This window comes from Helianthus annuus, chromosome 15 (assembly GCF_002127325.2).
Source record: "Helianthus annuus cultivar XRQ/B chromosome 15, HanXRQr2.0-SUNRISE, whole genome shotgun sequence".
Lineage (NCBI taxonomy): Eukaryota > Viridiplantae > Streptophyta > Magnoliopsida > Asterales > Asteraceae > Helianthus > Helianthus annuus.
In genome coordinates, this window is record NC_035447.2 from 22,107,766 (window position 1) to 22,123,410 (window position 15,645).

The following is a 15,645-nucleotide window of genomic DNA, read 5'->3' on the forward strand; positions in this document are numbered from 1 at the left end:
GACCCGCACCCGCCACGTGTCGAGCAATGCCCTCAACTCAAGCCCCCTACACCCCGCAGTCTTAGTTAATCGTGTTAACCTTGTTTTTGTTTACGTGCAACCACTTGTGTGGGAGTCACCATGGTCACCCCCATGCCTAGATTTGTTTCATTGTGATACGTCTAGATCTGCTTTTCTATGGTATGCTCAGATTATATGTAAATCGTGTCTAGTAGTTCGACTGGAATCTCTAAATTGTATGGTCCATAACACAATTGTCTATTTTTGTCTAACGGTATGACGTCCAATTCTCTGTTTACCTGGTTTAAGCGGTCGGTTCGGTCTTGAAAACCATGGGTAAGGGTGTACATGGCTTAGTTATGCATTTTAAAGAGTAAATTTCAAAGTTCGTCCTTTATGTATGTCTAATATATCAAAGTATGTCCTTTATCTTTAATAAGCTCAGAAAACATCCTTAATGTTTGAAAAATCAATCAGGTTATATCCTTTACCCTAAACCTTGTTTGTTTTCCCAGTTAAGTCAGGTCACATGTGAAGCACATGAGGGCATTAATGTCATTCTACCTACCAATATATATATACACCCACACATACATACAGAACACACACTCTCATCTTTCTCTCTGCTCTCTCTCTCTCTACTACCAGCCCCTCTCTCTCTCTCTCTCTACGAAAACTCAAACCCTACAATCCTCTTCAATTTCAAGTTTTTGTAAACTATCATCTCTCTCTACAAAACAAAAAGAAAAACCCTGTCTTTCTAATCTAACGGTTGTGGTGGTGAAATTTGGGGATTTTTGTTGACCTAAAAAAAAAACTCGAAAACCCTACTGATTCATCATCTAATCAAAGGAATCGGGCTTTTGGAAGATGGTGGCAGGTTTTGTTCGTGATAGATATTGCAAGTGGAGGTGGTGTTGGCAGACCGGCGGTTGAAATTGGTGGTGGCTGGTGGTTTACGTGGCGGTGGTGGTGGCGAGTTTGATGACTCAGACGGTGTAGGTTCGGGTGGAAAAGGGTTGTGTAGGGGGAGCGGTGGCAGCGGCGGTGGTCAGGTGGCGCGGTGGCAGCGGCGGTGGTCAGGTGGCGCGGTGGCAGAGGCCTGTGTATGTTTGATTTTGTTTGTAGGTTTGTTTGGATTTGATTTGATTTGATTCTTTCGTTAATTTGGATTTGATTTTGTTTTTGTTTGTGGAGGTGATGGTCACCGACGGGGGACTGATGTGGTGTGGTCGGTGGCTGAAGTGTGGTGGTGGCTGAAGTGGTGTTAGTCGGAGGTGTATTGTTGCAGGTTGTGTTTTGCGGTGGTGGTAGTGGTGGTGGTGGGGTGGTGGTGGTAGTGGTAGTAGAGAGAGAGAGAGAGAGCAGAGAGAAAGATGACAGTGTGTGTGTTCTGTATGTATGTGTGGGTGTATATATATATATTGGTAGGTAGAATGACATTAATGCCCTCATGTGCTTCACATGTGACCTGACTTAACTGGGAAAACAAACAAGGTTTAGGGTAAAGGCCATAACCTGATTGGTTTTTCAAACATTAAGGATGTTTTCTGAGCTTATTAAAGATAAAGGACATACTTTGATATATTAGACATACATAAAGGACGAACTTTGAAATTTACTCCATTTTAAATGAACCATAACCGAATGTGTTGATTGGATTGAATTTGGCATTTAACTTATGTCATGTGAATTTTTTGGTTAACTTAGCCTATACTTTTGTGTTTGGTTACCAGTTACGAAAGTCTTGTGCTTGGTTTCTTTTAATCTTATGATGTAAGTCTTGGAACAAGTCTAACATCTACGAGTCTATTATAAGTTAGTAAAAATTAGTGTTGGTCAGTTAAAGCCAACCCATATCATACAAGCCCATTAGCCTAATGGCAATAGGGTTTAATGATTACTAGTGACTCGCCCCATAGGCCCACAGTACACCGCAAAACCTTACCACTACATGAAAAGAGTATTCATATCAAAACAACATTGAATGAATAAAAACAGAAAATAAATCAGTAAAACTATAACATTTATTAAAGTAACAAATGAGCTATAAATTAAGTACTATATTCACTAAGACCAGAGGGTATGGTGTCTATCCTCCTTTGAAGAATGATTCGTCACGTAGGCACCACATCATAGTCCTCTCAAGGATGGTCCATCTCACAAAATTAGAGGGTATAGGAGGATGGTCCTAGATGATTCTACCCCACCACTTTTATGTTTTTTTATTTTTTAATCTTCTACTTTTTTTTTAATATTTAACAAATAAATTAACAAAAAAATTTTATTAATATTAAAATCCATTACATAAACTTAAAAAAAAACATAAACTTAAAAAAAACATAGACTTAAAAAAAGTTAAAAAAAACATGACTTTTTTAGCCCATGTGAATTCTCTTTGCTGACCGGACCTACAGGCTACAGGTCACAAAACAAATAAATAAGGCTATACTTGGGCTAAAATATATATTATATATTATAATATACAACTGGTACTCTCATCTTCCCCACATCACTCTTATATCTATATACAATCCGCCATTAATATACAGCAGAAACCTAAACCTTCAAATACAAATTAAACACAAACACAAACAAAGGGGGCCCACCAGATTTGCTTCGTCGCCAACGTCCAGATGCTGCCGCTGAGGACGGGACGGGAGGGGGTCGGCGTGGTGTGCCAGCGTCGCTGGAGCTCGACGGGGTGGGGGATGTTCCCCATACCCTACAGCCTAAGAATAAACTGTAGACCTCATTTATTACCATGATTCAACATTACATACAAACAATATAAACCTCATTTATTACCATTACATGATCCCACACTAAATACAAACATTCTTCATCTTATTTATTAACATCATTAAATACATTTTATGATCACTACATGACTGAACATATAAACAACAACTTATTCCAAATCTTCAATATCGAAATTCATCTTCTTAGTCTCCTTTGGAGGTCGATCAAAGATTTCAAGATCTCCACAAGAAATCACAGATCCAGCAACATCTATATGATCACATTATACAAGAATATAAGTAAAACTCTCTAATATTATACAAGCAAGACACGATTACAAAAATATACACTACCAACACTCAAAGCGTTTAACGCCTCTCCTTGAAGAATATCTTCATAAGCTCTGAAATTGAAACCATACTCAACACATTGCCAACCTCTCACACGAGTAACAGTTGTGCATCTATAAAAGTTGATTTTATAAGGCTGCACTACTATTTTATATAAATCTTTATTCTCACCAACACCAAATTTCAACAGAATCACAACAACATCTTCTTGCAGCTGTCCATCAAAAACAGGTATCAGATGACTCTTAATACCTGCTTGAATCTTAGCACCCTGAAGAACATTTAAAAAAATTATCTTCTTAGCATACAACACTACATTTTCTAAAATAAAACGGAAAAACAGAGATACAAATTACCTTCTCATCAATGAAGATGATCTCCATCTTGTAACCCTGATTCCATTTTCGAATAATTCTCGCCTTCATGTTCCACATATCCTTCACAGGATTCAATTCGTTAACAAAACTAAGATTATTATTGTCAACTGATATTAACATGCTTCTAATTTAGAATTCGGATTGTGATTAAATTTCAAATTTCAAAATCAGAGAAGATGAAAGCGTGATGAAATATAAAGAGGGAAATGAGAAGAAAAGCCTTATATAAGAAGGATGATTGACAGGAGGTTGAATATGAGTGACATGCATTAATTGCTAATTACTTATTTCCATGCATATTTGAATTTGAATTTCCCGGTAATTAGCGTTAAACATCTGCTGATCTAAAAGTATTACGGAAGATAACAACAACTGCTGCTAAGTATACATTTGCCAAAGGAACCAGCTGCTACTTTCTCGTAGATGGGCAGTGGTTTGCCCTTTAGAATGTGGGCCAGACCTTTAAAATTTGAAAATACACAAGACAATGATTTGATAGAGCATTAAATGTATTTTAAACTGATTTATATATTAGGCTTTATGATGTAATAATGACATAAGAAAAACCTTGTTGGACATGCTCTCTTGCTGACACATCAACTTTTCTTATGTCACTGGGATTTCTCCTTTTATAGAAAGTATAGATAGATTTTCAAGAGTTTTATTTTTAGTTAGATTTTCAAGAGTTTTATTTTTAGTTAAAGAAGAAAAATGTACATTTAAAAAAAAATATAAAATCAACCATAATAACCCCTAAATCTCTTACTTTTGATGACCATCATTGATTGTGGAGCGGAGTGTTGTTGAGAGGAATAATAGAATAAGACTTTGGTCTTCTTCACCACAATAAAAAGTCAGTTGCAGTTGCAGACTTCTCACAATCTGCAATTCTTCTTCCACTAACAGATCCAGAAACCCCAAAGTAACCATGTCCGGTGGTATCGCTCGTGGTCGTCTCACCGAAGAACGCAAAGCATGGCGAAAGAATCACCCGCATGTTCGTCTTCTAAACCACATCGTTTCATCTTCACTTTTGTTTCTCCTTTCATAATATGTTTATGATGTTCAATTTGGTTTTGGAATTGAGTTTGATTTTGAGTTTTGGTACCTAGGGTTTTGTGGCGAAGCCTGAGAGTTTGCCTGATGGTTCTGTGAATTTGATGATTTGGCATTGTACGATTCCCGGTAAGACTGGGGTAAGTTCTTCTTCTTTGATTTGTGTTTGTTAATTGAACTTTTCATGTTTATGAATTAAGAATTGTCATGTTGCTTCAGTATGCTGGAATTTAATTAAAGTTTGTTTAAGATATTATGTGAGTTTCATTAATAAAGTTTTTTTTTATATATTTGATGAGAGTATTGCATCTATTCATATGTCCCAACTAGCAAATCGTGTCATGTACGTATGTCGGTTTCCAGAATTAGGATGCCCAAGGTTTGGCTTTGGTCGGTGCTAATAAACAAACAACTGACATGTCATATGGGCCGTGTGATAGGGCAAAAATGGTCATTCGGGTCGTATGATAAGGAGACAATGGTCAGACGGGTCGTATTATAGGGGGAAAATGGTCACACGGGTCTTATGATAGGGGGACATGGTCATTCGGGTTGTATGATAGGGGGAACTGGTCATTCGGGTCGTATGATAGGGGGGAAATGGTCATTCGGGTCATATGATAGGGGAAAATGGGCATATGGGTCGTATGATAGGGGAAAATGGTCATTTGGGTTGGTCATATGGATTGTATGAGGGGCCGTATGAGTTGGTGTTCGCCACATCATAGTTCATACGACCTGTATGATGTGCTTGACTGACAATGAATTGACTGATGTGATCACTGACAAAGTCATTAGGCGCATAGTTGTCAAAAGCGCAAAAGGCGCGCGCCTAGGCGCTCGGGCGCAGCGAGGCGCGCTTATAGCGCCTGGTGGTAGCTTAGGCGCAGAAATGGGTTTTTTTTTTTTTTTTTTTTTTTGTAAAAACGGTGCTCAGGCGCAAAAGGCGCGCGCCTAGGCGCTCGGGCGTAGCGAGGCGAGGCGAGGCGAAGCTGAATATCCAATTGATGTTGAAGGAAGTTCTGATGACTTTGATGATTGATGATGAACTATTAGTTTAAATGTTTTAGTAACCGCAAACGTTTGTATAAGTCCTAGTAACTTTTGGCATCATTACGTGTGTATAAGTCCTAAACTTTTGCTACTAACTATTACCTACATGATCTTAGATGGCATATATAATAGTTTTTTTTTTTATTTTATATGTGGAATCTTATTTATTTTCAAAGCATAAGATATTTTTTATAATTTTTTTTCTCTCTGTGCGCTTTTCTTAAAAAAGCCCACGCTTTTTTTGCGCCTAGGCTACGGGCGAGGCCAATGCGCCTCGCCTGCGCCTTGCGTCTTTGACAACATAGATTAGGCGTACCGTGTATGACCATTTTTCGCTCTATCATACAGCCTGTATGATGTGATATGCTTTGGTGTGCAGAATTGATTTAACATCATATGGCACGTATGATGTGACAGAAACTAGTTTACACTATTGGGGGTGGCGTTTGTATAGCATCACTGTTAGATTTTGATTTCACATATATACCATTGACTTTTGTGACATTTTGAAGGTTTCATATCTTACAGCATTATATGACAGCTTATGTTAATGGGTATTTCATTAGGTAGTAGCTAGTTTTAGGTCCTTTGTGATGATTACTACACTTAGTTAAACGAAAGCCAACGGTGAGTGTCGTAGTCGAGTTTTTAAACCTAAATAAGATTCACTGATTTAGTATAGTAATTTCAAGAATCTATTACTGCATGCAGACTGTTGTTTGTCACAAAATTCGTGTATCTTTTCGAACGTATATTACAAGTAGGTATTTGTATGTCATCAATGTTTGTAGCTAGGCCAGCCTTGTATGAAGACAATGGATTTGTAATTCGTTTATTACGTCTTACTGTTGCAGACTGACTGGGAGGGCGGCTATTACCCCCTAACCCTCCACTTCACCGAGGACTACCCGAGCAAACCGCCCAAATGTAAATTCCCTCCGGGCTTCTTTCATCCCAATGTTTACCCTTCCGGAACTGTTTGTTTGTCCATCCTTAACGAAGACAGTGTAAGTTCTCACATCTCCTTCACAACATCATTGTCGTGTAAATAATATCTATTTTTGATTTATTATTTTGTGTATATCTGTTGTCTCTAGGGTTGGAGGCCAGCAATAACAGTTAAACAAATTCTAGTCGGCATCCAGGATTTATTGGATTCCCCCAACCCTGCTGATCCTGCCCAGACCGATGGATATCACCTCTTTATCCAAGTAACCATGTTTACCTAAAATATTTACTTACATTTTCAATATCTGCAATACTGCAATACATATCATGATGGCTTCCATAGGGATCAGATTGTGTCATCATATAGTGAATTATTAGTGGTATAAAGAAATAGCCTAAAGTTGAGATTTTTGATCTTGAACTCTGATTGATGCTTAAAATGAATGCAGGATACTGTTGAGTACAAGAAACGGGTCCGCCAGCAAGCAAAGCAATATCCCGCGCTCGTTTAGATGAAATCATGGTTTGCTATCGTTTGTGTTAATTTCATGTAGGACGACCATCTTGATGAACTTTTGATGATTTTCTGTGACGCCTGTTTCTCTTGGATGTAACTTATTTTAATATTCGAAAAGAAAATCTTAATGTGGTTATGTGCTCTACTGTTTCAACATATTCTGGGTTGTAGATCTGTTTATGCCGCTTATGAGCTTATTGTAGATCAGTGATCAGGGCATAAATTGATCAGTCATCCACTGTTGCATTTGAATAGCTATGCATATTGGGTGATTGGATGAAGGCCACACCCTGATCGAGAGATGCATTTGCTTTTGATTTTGTGGATCCAAATCGCTCAAACCTCAGGCGTATGTCCTGCACGATTGGTGTTTTTTAGCCGGTAAGCTAGATTCAAAAGCTCAAACTATTCACTAAGACTATGGGGTGTGGAAGGGCTTTGGGTTGGGGGCATTGCTTGACACGTGGCGAGGGTGGGATCCACAAGCTAATACTCAAAAACTAGGGGTGTGATTGGGCGTCGCTTAGCTGGGCGTGGCTAGCCATGTGGAATTTTTTAAAAAACTACAAAGAAAATTAAAAAAAAAACTACTTTGAACCAGCCAACCATAGCCCGCCATATCACCCAGCCCCCTCGCCAGGCAGAATCTCCACGCCAAGCGGGCAACGCCAACTAAAACGCCAACCTGGGGTGGAATACCCGGCTTTGAAGAGCCAAAACGCCCACCCTCCAACGCCCACATCCAGCAGTCTAAAAGGCACGCTTGATGTGAGCTCAAGTTGAGAGTTTGGTAAAATATGATTTGGAGAAGGTTGTTTTTTTGTCAAATTTTGAGCACTCATTATAATCAGCATCTTGAGTTCAGTGGTGTTAAAACCGATGAAACTGACTGCACTGTCAAAACAAGTTGACGGTTTAGCCTGTTTGAGATCCAAACATATCATTTTACGGTTTTGTAGTTTTAACAGATTGGTTCGTCTTGAAACGTGGAATCCTTCTGCAAACTGAACCGTATAGTTAACCTTTATTATTTATGTATAAACTAATGGGTTTGAAAAAAATTAAAATTGTTCAATCAATAAAATCCAGCTGTTAAATTGTCAATCTGTAAAAGCTACTAGTTTAGCCGAAAAATTCATTTGGTTGGTTTGGTTTCTACTTTTTCAAAACTATACTTAGCTGTTCGGTCTTTTTTTTTTAAACGGGCCATATCGAACGCTTACAACTCTATTTGAGTTACACTTGCACACAACACAATGCTTAAGAAGCTGAATTTTAGTTTAGTGCTTATATGCTTGATTTCACCTCCTTTTAATATTTTTCCTTTTCTTTTTATATGTTTAATTGATTGATTAACTAGTTTAAAGCTTTAAAAGCATCTTTAATTCGAATATTCAGTAGGGAGAGAGAGAGGGGGGCAACAGTAATCTTTTACTGTTTACCATTTAACTTAACGCCTACATAATATCATACCTCAACTAGGGGTGTGCAAAAAATCGAATTAACCGACTCATAATCGAATTAACCGAAAAACCGAACCAAATAAAAGACAATGGGTTTGTTAATGGTTTTTATGAAAACCAAAAGTAGTGGGTCGGTTATGGTTATCAATGTTTTCATACCCACCATAATCGAACCGAACCGACATGCAGTAGAATCTTTGTCGGATTTAGGACTTTTCACCATTTTTTTAATGTATAATGTTTTTGGTTGAACATTTTTAGTAGTTATTGGTTAATTCCATATCGTTTTGGTTGAATGTTTATATTAATTTATGGAATAAATCATATAACTTTGCTTGAATATACGGTAATAATTTGTATTAATATTATAAATTATATGTATACTATGTAATATGCTAATTTACAGAAATATGTTATAATATTTATTTTATGTTAATAAAAATTGAGTTATTTTTAGCTAAGCCCAAATTAGTGGTTAACCATCCATAACCGACCCACTATAACCTTCAAAATCAATTAACCATAACCGATCGGTTATGGTTATCCATTAACTGACATCGTAGTTATAATTATGGTTTTCGGCCAAAACCGACCCACACACATCCCTAACCTCAACGGCTCATTCTCGCCTAAATCCTTTTAACCACCAACTCGAGGGACCGTAATCACATTTTCCAAAACTAAAGGACAAAACACGCAACATCAAAACACAAAAAATAAGAGTTAATTACTGTTTTCGTCCATGTGGTTTATCAAAAATCACTATTTCAGTCCATTAGTTTAAAAACTACGATTTCAGTCCATGTGGTTTCACTTTCGTAACCATTTCAGTCCATGTGGTTTCACTTTCGTAACTATTTCAATCCATTTATTCTGTTAGTACATGGACTGAAATGGTTATGAGATAAACTGAAATGGTTATGAAAGCGAAACCACAGGGACTGAAATCGTAATTTTTAAACTATTTGACTGAAATAGTGATTTTTGAGAAAGCAAATGGACGAAAACAATAATTAACTCCAAAAAATAATCAACAAAACAACACTTGTACAACAAAAACATTAACCCACAATTTGGGGAATTAGGGCTCAAACAATCTAACTCAAACCCTCAATGGACGATCTGGTTGCATACTACCTACAACCGGCGCAATACTCCTACCACCACCCACCCCCTCCGCCACCGGGAGCGGCACAACCACCACCACCTGCCGCCGTACCTCCGTACCACCACCACCACCCCCACCACCAGCAGCAGCAACCTCCATTCGCATCGTACGCTCCACCGCTGTATACGCCGTCGTTTCAAGACGAAGTTCGTACGCTGTTCATTGCTGGACTTCCTGATGACGTGAAGCCTCGTGAGATTTATAACTTGTTTCGTGAGTTTCCTGGTTATGAATCGTGTCACCTTCGTAGCCCTAGTCCTACACAAACACAGGTATCTTGGAGTTTTTTTAAAAATTGTATTTTCTAAATGGTTGTTATTTGTCAAGCACATGTAAGTGTGACAATTAGACAAAAAAGGTAAGAAATTGTATGGAGATATAAAGTGTGGGTTGCAGGGGTTGTTAACCGAATAAAATTTCGGCAATTAGGTAACCAAAAACCGAAAATTTGGTTTTAAAAAGCCGTTTGGTTTTCGGTTTTCATGATGGGCACAGCTCAATTTCCTTTTTTAGGTTTTGCCAAAAACACTGGCTAAATAGTGTAAGTTGAAACCGAACCGTTAGTTTTTTGTATGGTTCGGTTATATTGATTATCTTGACCATATTGTAATTGATTGTGCTTTCAACTGCTTGGATTGATAATAGAAATGTAAAGCAAGTTATCAAGTTACGGGTGGGATTTATTTACTTATATTTGAGACGGCTATTATCTATTTATCTGCATTTTTGTGTTGATGATTCTAATTAACTTTATGGGTTTTAACCAGCCATTTGGGTTTGCCGTCTTCGTGGATCAGCCTTCTGCACTTGCAGCATTGCACGCCCTACATGTAAGCACCATTATCTTTCATCTTCGAGTTTCTGTGGAAGTATCTCGAGAGTCGAGATGATAATAATAACTTTTTAGGTAGCATGTATTTTGTTTTACTCTCAAGTCTCATGTGCTAAGATCATATTTGATGATGTCAGCTATTTTTGGCTGTAATATCCTTAACGTGGAATCTTATAGGCTAGAGTAATAAACGACGTAAGTTAGAGCATATGTTATAACCAGAATTTCGATTTGCATTATGTTTTATTTATAATTATAATATATGTTAAAACCTGAATTCTGATTTGCAAATTGTAATATGTTGCATTTACAACAAACACACTCCAACTTCATGTTATGAAGTTGTGAAAAATGACACTTTGCTCTTTGTTATCCATTTATACTGGAAACTAAAACAGAAATAGTTGCATCGTAGTTCCTTTTTTTGTGATAAAATTGCTTCAAAACAAGTAACCTACAATAATATCAAATCTTTTTGATGTTTGTGTTCTCATCTTGGTTTTAAATAGCGAGAAGCGCACAAAAGCGACAAGGTCTAAAACCGAGGCGCCAAGTGCAAAAGCGCACCGCTTTTCGTACGGAGACAAATAATTATATAATTCTTTATATTTTTCCTATAGGTTTCTAGCATCATTTATCCGATATTTAGACACAAATAAGCTTTATATATGTTTTAATATTGAAGTTACATACATGTACAACCTGAAAAGCATGCTGTACAACAACAATTTGCTGCACATAAATGTTGGAAATACATGAGGCGTACTTTTTGCTAAAAAAACTCCTCTCAGGTGCGCTTCTTGTAAAACGCACGCCTTGAGTTGGGCGGCCTCACGTCTAGGCACACTTTTTAAACCAAGGTTCTCATATGCTTTCTGCCTCCAAAGGAAAAAAAACATAAGCAAATGTTATCTTTTTGTGGTGTACATCACCTTGTTTGTTTTCAGGGGATGGTCTTCGATCTCGAGAAGGGTTCAACACTACATATTGACCTCGCAAAATCAAATTCAAGGTCTAAACGCTCAAGAATAGGTATATTATTATTATTAATTAAGTTATATTTACCTATTAATATCTATTTGGCAAACATATTTGATTGAACTTGGTTAACTGTAAAACTAGATGATGAAAGGCATGGATCTGACAAGAGGGCAAAAGGGTCATCAACATATACAAGGGGCATTTCTGATCCTGGTGAGTTAGTGAGGGGTAAACACGTCATGTGTAAATTAAATGTTCAGAGAACACGAATAAAGTTTTTTGCTACTTTTCAAGTTGTTAGTCGTGCAGTTATTTTCTGATATCTATGACCAGACAAAATCACATAATAGCGAGTTAGTAAGGGGTACACACGTCATTTTAGAAGCTCACATTGCACATGTTTTGCACATGCTTGGGCACTAGCAGGTGTTGGCAGCGTTCACTTGCCTGGATTGAGTAATTCCGCTTACAACATGATTGGTTATCCATCTGCACAAAGGTCATCTGCACTGCTTAAGCACAATTTTTATTACTTTTGTCTAAAACGTGTTTTCTTAAACCGTAACTCGCACATGTACTTACATGATTGCTTGTTGCTCTAGTATTAAATGGCCGGAAAAAGGACACATATGTCATCGTGTAGAATTAGCAACTCTCTCTAATAAGATACATACTTCTCTTTTTAATTGTTCAGTCACGGAAGCTTTGATGTTCGACCTGAGAACACTGGTGCAAGCGTGGTATGTTCCGATGTTTCTTTTATTAATATTATTATTATTTTTGTTTAATTTCGAGGTGTGCACGGTTTGGTTCGGTTCGGTTCAGTTTTATGGTAAAATCGAAACCATAACCGATATGTTTGTTTTTTTTTTTTTCGGTTTTTGGAACAAAATTAAGTAAGATTAAAAAAAAGTATAATCCAAGATTTAATCTTTCTTAGATGTTTAAATTTAAGTTATTATTAATATCGTTTTCATAAACCAAACTTCTAATCTATTTTTGTATTTCTCCAAAGTTTTTATTAAGTCATTTTCTTTTATAATACTTTGAAAATCATTTAATTTTTATGTTAAATTTTGTTCTTTTTTGTAGGCAATGGATAAATCATTTCAAAGATAAATAAACATGTTAATGTTTTTATTATAAATACTTAAAATTTGAGAATAAAACTAATAATTCCTAAATCAATGTATAACAAACATTAAAAAAATTGATTTTTAGGTTATTTGGTTCGGTTTGCTTTTTTTTTTCGGTTTTCATAAAATGCAAAACAGTAACCGAATCGTAAGTTTCGGTTCAGTTTTTTCGGTTTTTTGTGCAGTTCTTTTTTTTGGGTTCGGTTAAATTGGTTTTTTTCGGTTTCGGTTCGGTCTTTTCAGTTTTCTGCTCATCCCTAGTTTAAGTTTAGATTATTAACACTAGCCAATTCATATGCGTGATTAGAGAAACTCTTCCGCTCCCCCATGTCCAACAATATTTGTGGCTAATTTGGGACCCGCTTGTACTGAGCAAGAGCTTACTCAAGTATTTTCAAGGTTCGGGGACATTTTATTCGTCGGTTTTTTAGTTTTTATTTTTAAATACAAGTATGGAGCTTGGCATAACTTTCTTGTTTGTTACCGTCATTGTTAATCTGCAGATGTCGTGGATTTTTGAAATTAAAGATTCAGAGTACATACGGGACCCCAGTGGCATTTGTTGACTTTGCGGTATGTTGGTTTTGTACATATAATTTGTATCTTTCTTATACATCTTCACTAGGTTAGAATCCCGTGTATTACACGGATTGAATAAATGTAATTTTATATACCGAATAATATATATATATATATATATATAGAATAAGTATAATGTACAAAAGGCCTTATCCTACATTATCGTACGCGACAAAGGATATAACGTGCGTAATTACATTTTTGAGCAAAATAACGTGCGTTATTTTTGGTTCCATGCGTGATTTTCCCAAAAAAACTAACCCCCATGTGTGATTACATGTCCAAAGCGTGATTACATGTCCAAAGCGTGATTATTCCCCTGATCGGACGGTTGGAAGCGTAGCGTACGTGAAGTATGATAAGCCCTTTTGTATGTTAACCTACCCCTATATATATATATCTCTTTAAAAATCTCGTTTATTACATGGTTTGAATAAATGTAATTTTATATATCAAATAATAAAACAATATATATTTAAAAATCTCGTTTATTACATGGGTTGAATAAATGTAATTTTATATATTAAATAATAAAAAAATGTTGTATTTTTAAGAATCTCGTGTATTGTACGGGTTGAGTAAATATAATTTTATATATTAAATAATGAAAAAAGTTACATTTTTAAGAACCTCATGTGTTATACGGGTTGAGCACATGTAATTTTATATATCAAACAATAAAAAGTTGTATCTTTATAAACCCTATGTATTATATGGATTGAATAAATCTAATTTTATATACTACATAATAAAAAAAGTTATATTTTTAAAAACCCCGTCTATTACACGAGTTGCATAAATGTAATTTGTATAATAAAAAATAAAAATGTTATATCTTTAAAAAACCCGTTTATCACACGGGTTGAATGAATCTAATAAAAAATTATATCTTTAAAAAAAACTAACGGATATACTCGATATACGTTGGATGGAGTGATTGCGGTGATGGTATTTATAAATGTCACGTAAACATATTGATTACTGTATTTGAGTTGGGAGTTGAACACAAAAATAAAAGTATAGAACCAATAAACATTGATTAATATTTTATTAAATTTAATTTTATAATTATCGTTTAATTGATATTAATTATCTATAAAAAATAGATGGAAGAATTCAAATGCAATTATTATATGATAATCTACGATTTTAATTAATTCATGGTCATCTACTCATTTGATTTCATGATTAAATTTTTTATACAAATATGAGATTTCCTAATTAAATGCAGGAATATCGTTGTTAACCAGCTTCGCTTGAGATTATTAATTATTAAGATTTAATATTAATTTATTATTTATTTATTTAATTAATATATGATAAGTAATAATATGAAGATACCTTCAATGAATGACATGTGTCCCAAAATTGGTTTCTTTTATTATATAGTATAGATTCTGCGAATATTCTAATACATGGAATTTAATTATATGGGGTATACTTGACAATTTGTTGCAGGATACTGCGTGTTCTAGCGAAGCTTTGAATCAGTTACAAGGCACCGTTCTACACTCATCGGTGGCTGGTGAAGGGATGCGGTTAGAGTATCCTTTTAAGTCCACAATTGCTTTCTTTTTTGACCCGTTTTGTTCATTTATATCGTTCCCAAACAATATCATGTGGTTTCTGAGTTCAAAAACTAACATAAAATTCACTATTTTGGGTTCATTCCAAACGGGTCGGAGTCAGTTTCAGGTTGAACCCGTGAACCTGTTTATCTAAACGTGTTGTATTTCATTCTACCTGGCGGGTTCATGGGTTGACCCGTTTATTTTTTTTAATAAATATTTTTAGGGCATGTTTCCTTTGACCATAAACTTAGGTTTGCTAAATCGAGGATGGGCATGCGGAGTAAGAAGTCTAGGTAAATTTGGACGTCTACAATGCCGTTAAAGGTAATGGACGAAGTAGGATCAAATTATGTAACGTGAGGCTGCATTTTGTACTTAAATAAATTAACGACTCTTTTATATCTTTATAATTTTCTCTCGTTTCGTTTTCATATAAGCAGCAAATGCAGTGTACTCTTGTATTGCTTTTTATTAATTCTTAAAGGTGGCTTGGGATTGGTTGATCGTGAAAAATGCACATCAACGGAACCTTTTTTCAGTTGAATTTTATGTTATGGTAAAGTACTTTCGATATTGGTGTTTAAGGGTATGTTTTATAAGTTCATATCCAAATAATAGCAATCTCGTGTGTCAGATACGCGGGTTGTATCATCAAACGTGTTAGTTGGCAGTTAATAGGTTGCAATCAAATTGTAAATGTTTTAAACGAGTTTTAATAATTGGGTAAGCAAGTCGTAAATAGGTTGGTAAGCTGGCCAGTTTAAATAGACGGGTTAACGGCTTTTGATTAGTTTGGTTTTACATATGGTTAAACATATGTTATATTCTATGTACAAAAACTGATAAGTTTCATATCGTATTTAAGTTGTTGC

The 15,645-nt window shown here is 35.7% G+C and overlaps 3 protein-coding genes across 4 annotated transcripts; 2 read left to right on the forward strand and 1 right to left on the reverse strand.

Annotated features, from left to right (window-relative positions):
* Window positions 1-2,834: 2,834 nt before the first annotated feature.
* On the reverse strand, window positions 2,835-4,322 carry LOC110911097. Its single transcript, XM_022155675.1, has 4 exons — window positions 4,236-4,322; window positions 3,449-3,529; window positions 3,096-3,363; window positions 2,835-3,012 (listed from the first exon to the last, which is right to left on the reverse strand). The coding sequence occupies exons 2-4, from the start codon at window positions 3,524-3,526 to the stop codon at window positions 2,912-2,914; spliced, it is 447 nt and encodes a 148-aa protein (XP_022011367.1). The 5' UTR covers window positions 3,527-3,529; window positions 4,236-4,322; the 3' UTR covers window positions 2,835-2,911.
* LOC110911096 (SUMO-conjugating enzyme SCE1) lies at window positions 4,243-7,199 on the forward strand. Its single transcript, XM_022155674.2, has 5 exons — window positions 4,243-4,466; window positions 4,582-4,665; window positions 6,433-6,585; window positions 6,676-6,789; window positions 6,976-7,199. The coding sequence occupies exons 1-5, from the start codon at window positions 4,398-4,400 to the stop codon at window positions 7,036-7,038; spliced, it is 483 nt and encodes a 160-aa protein (XP_022011366.1). The 5' UTR covers window positions 4,243-4,397; the 3' UTR covers window positions 7,039-7,199.
* A 2,358-nt stretch (window positions 7,200-9,557) lies between these two features.
* LOC110911098 lies at window positions 9,558-15,317 on the forward strand. 2 transcript variants are annotated; one of them, XM_022155677.2, is made up of 10 exons: window positions 9,558-9,946; window positions 10,442-10,504; window positions 11,454-11,538; window positions 11,629-11,700; window positions 11,914-11,986; window positions 12,182-12,227; window positions 12,931-13,022; window positions 13,127-13,196; window positions 14,661-14,746; window positions 15,025-15,317. In XM_022155677.2, the coding sequence occupies exons 1-10, from the start codon at window positions 9,620-9,622 to the stop codon at window positions 15,068-15,070; spliced, it is 960 nt and encodes a 319-aa protein (XP_022011369.1). In that variant the 5' UTR covers window positions 9,558-9,619; the 3' UTR covers window positions 15,071-15,317. The 2 variants fall into 2 exon arrangements, with proteins under 2 accessions (XP_022011369.1, XP_022011368.1); XM_022155676.2 differs by having other exon boundaries at window positions 9,559-9,946; window positions 11,911-11,986.
* Window positions 15,318-15,645: the final 328 nt, after the last annotated feature.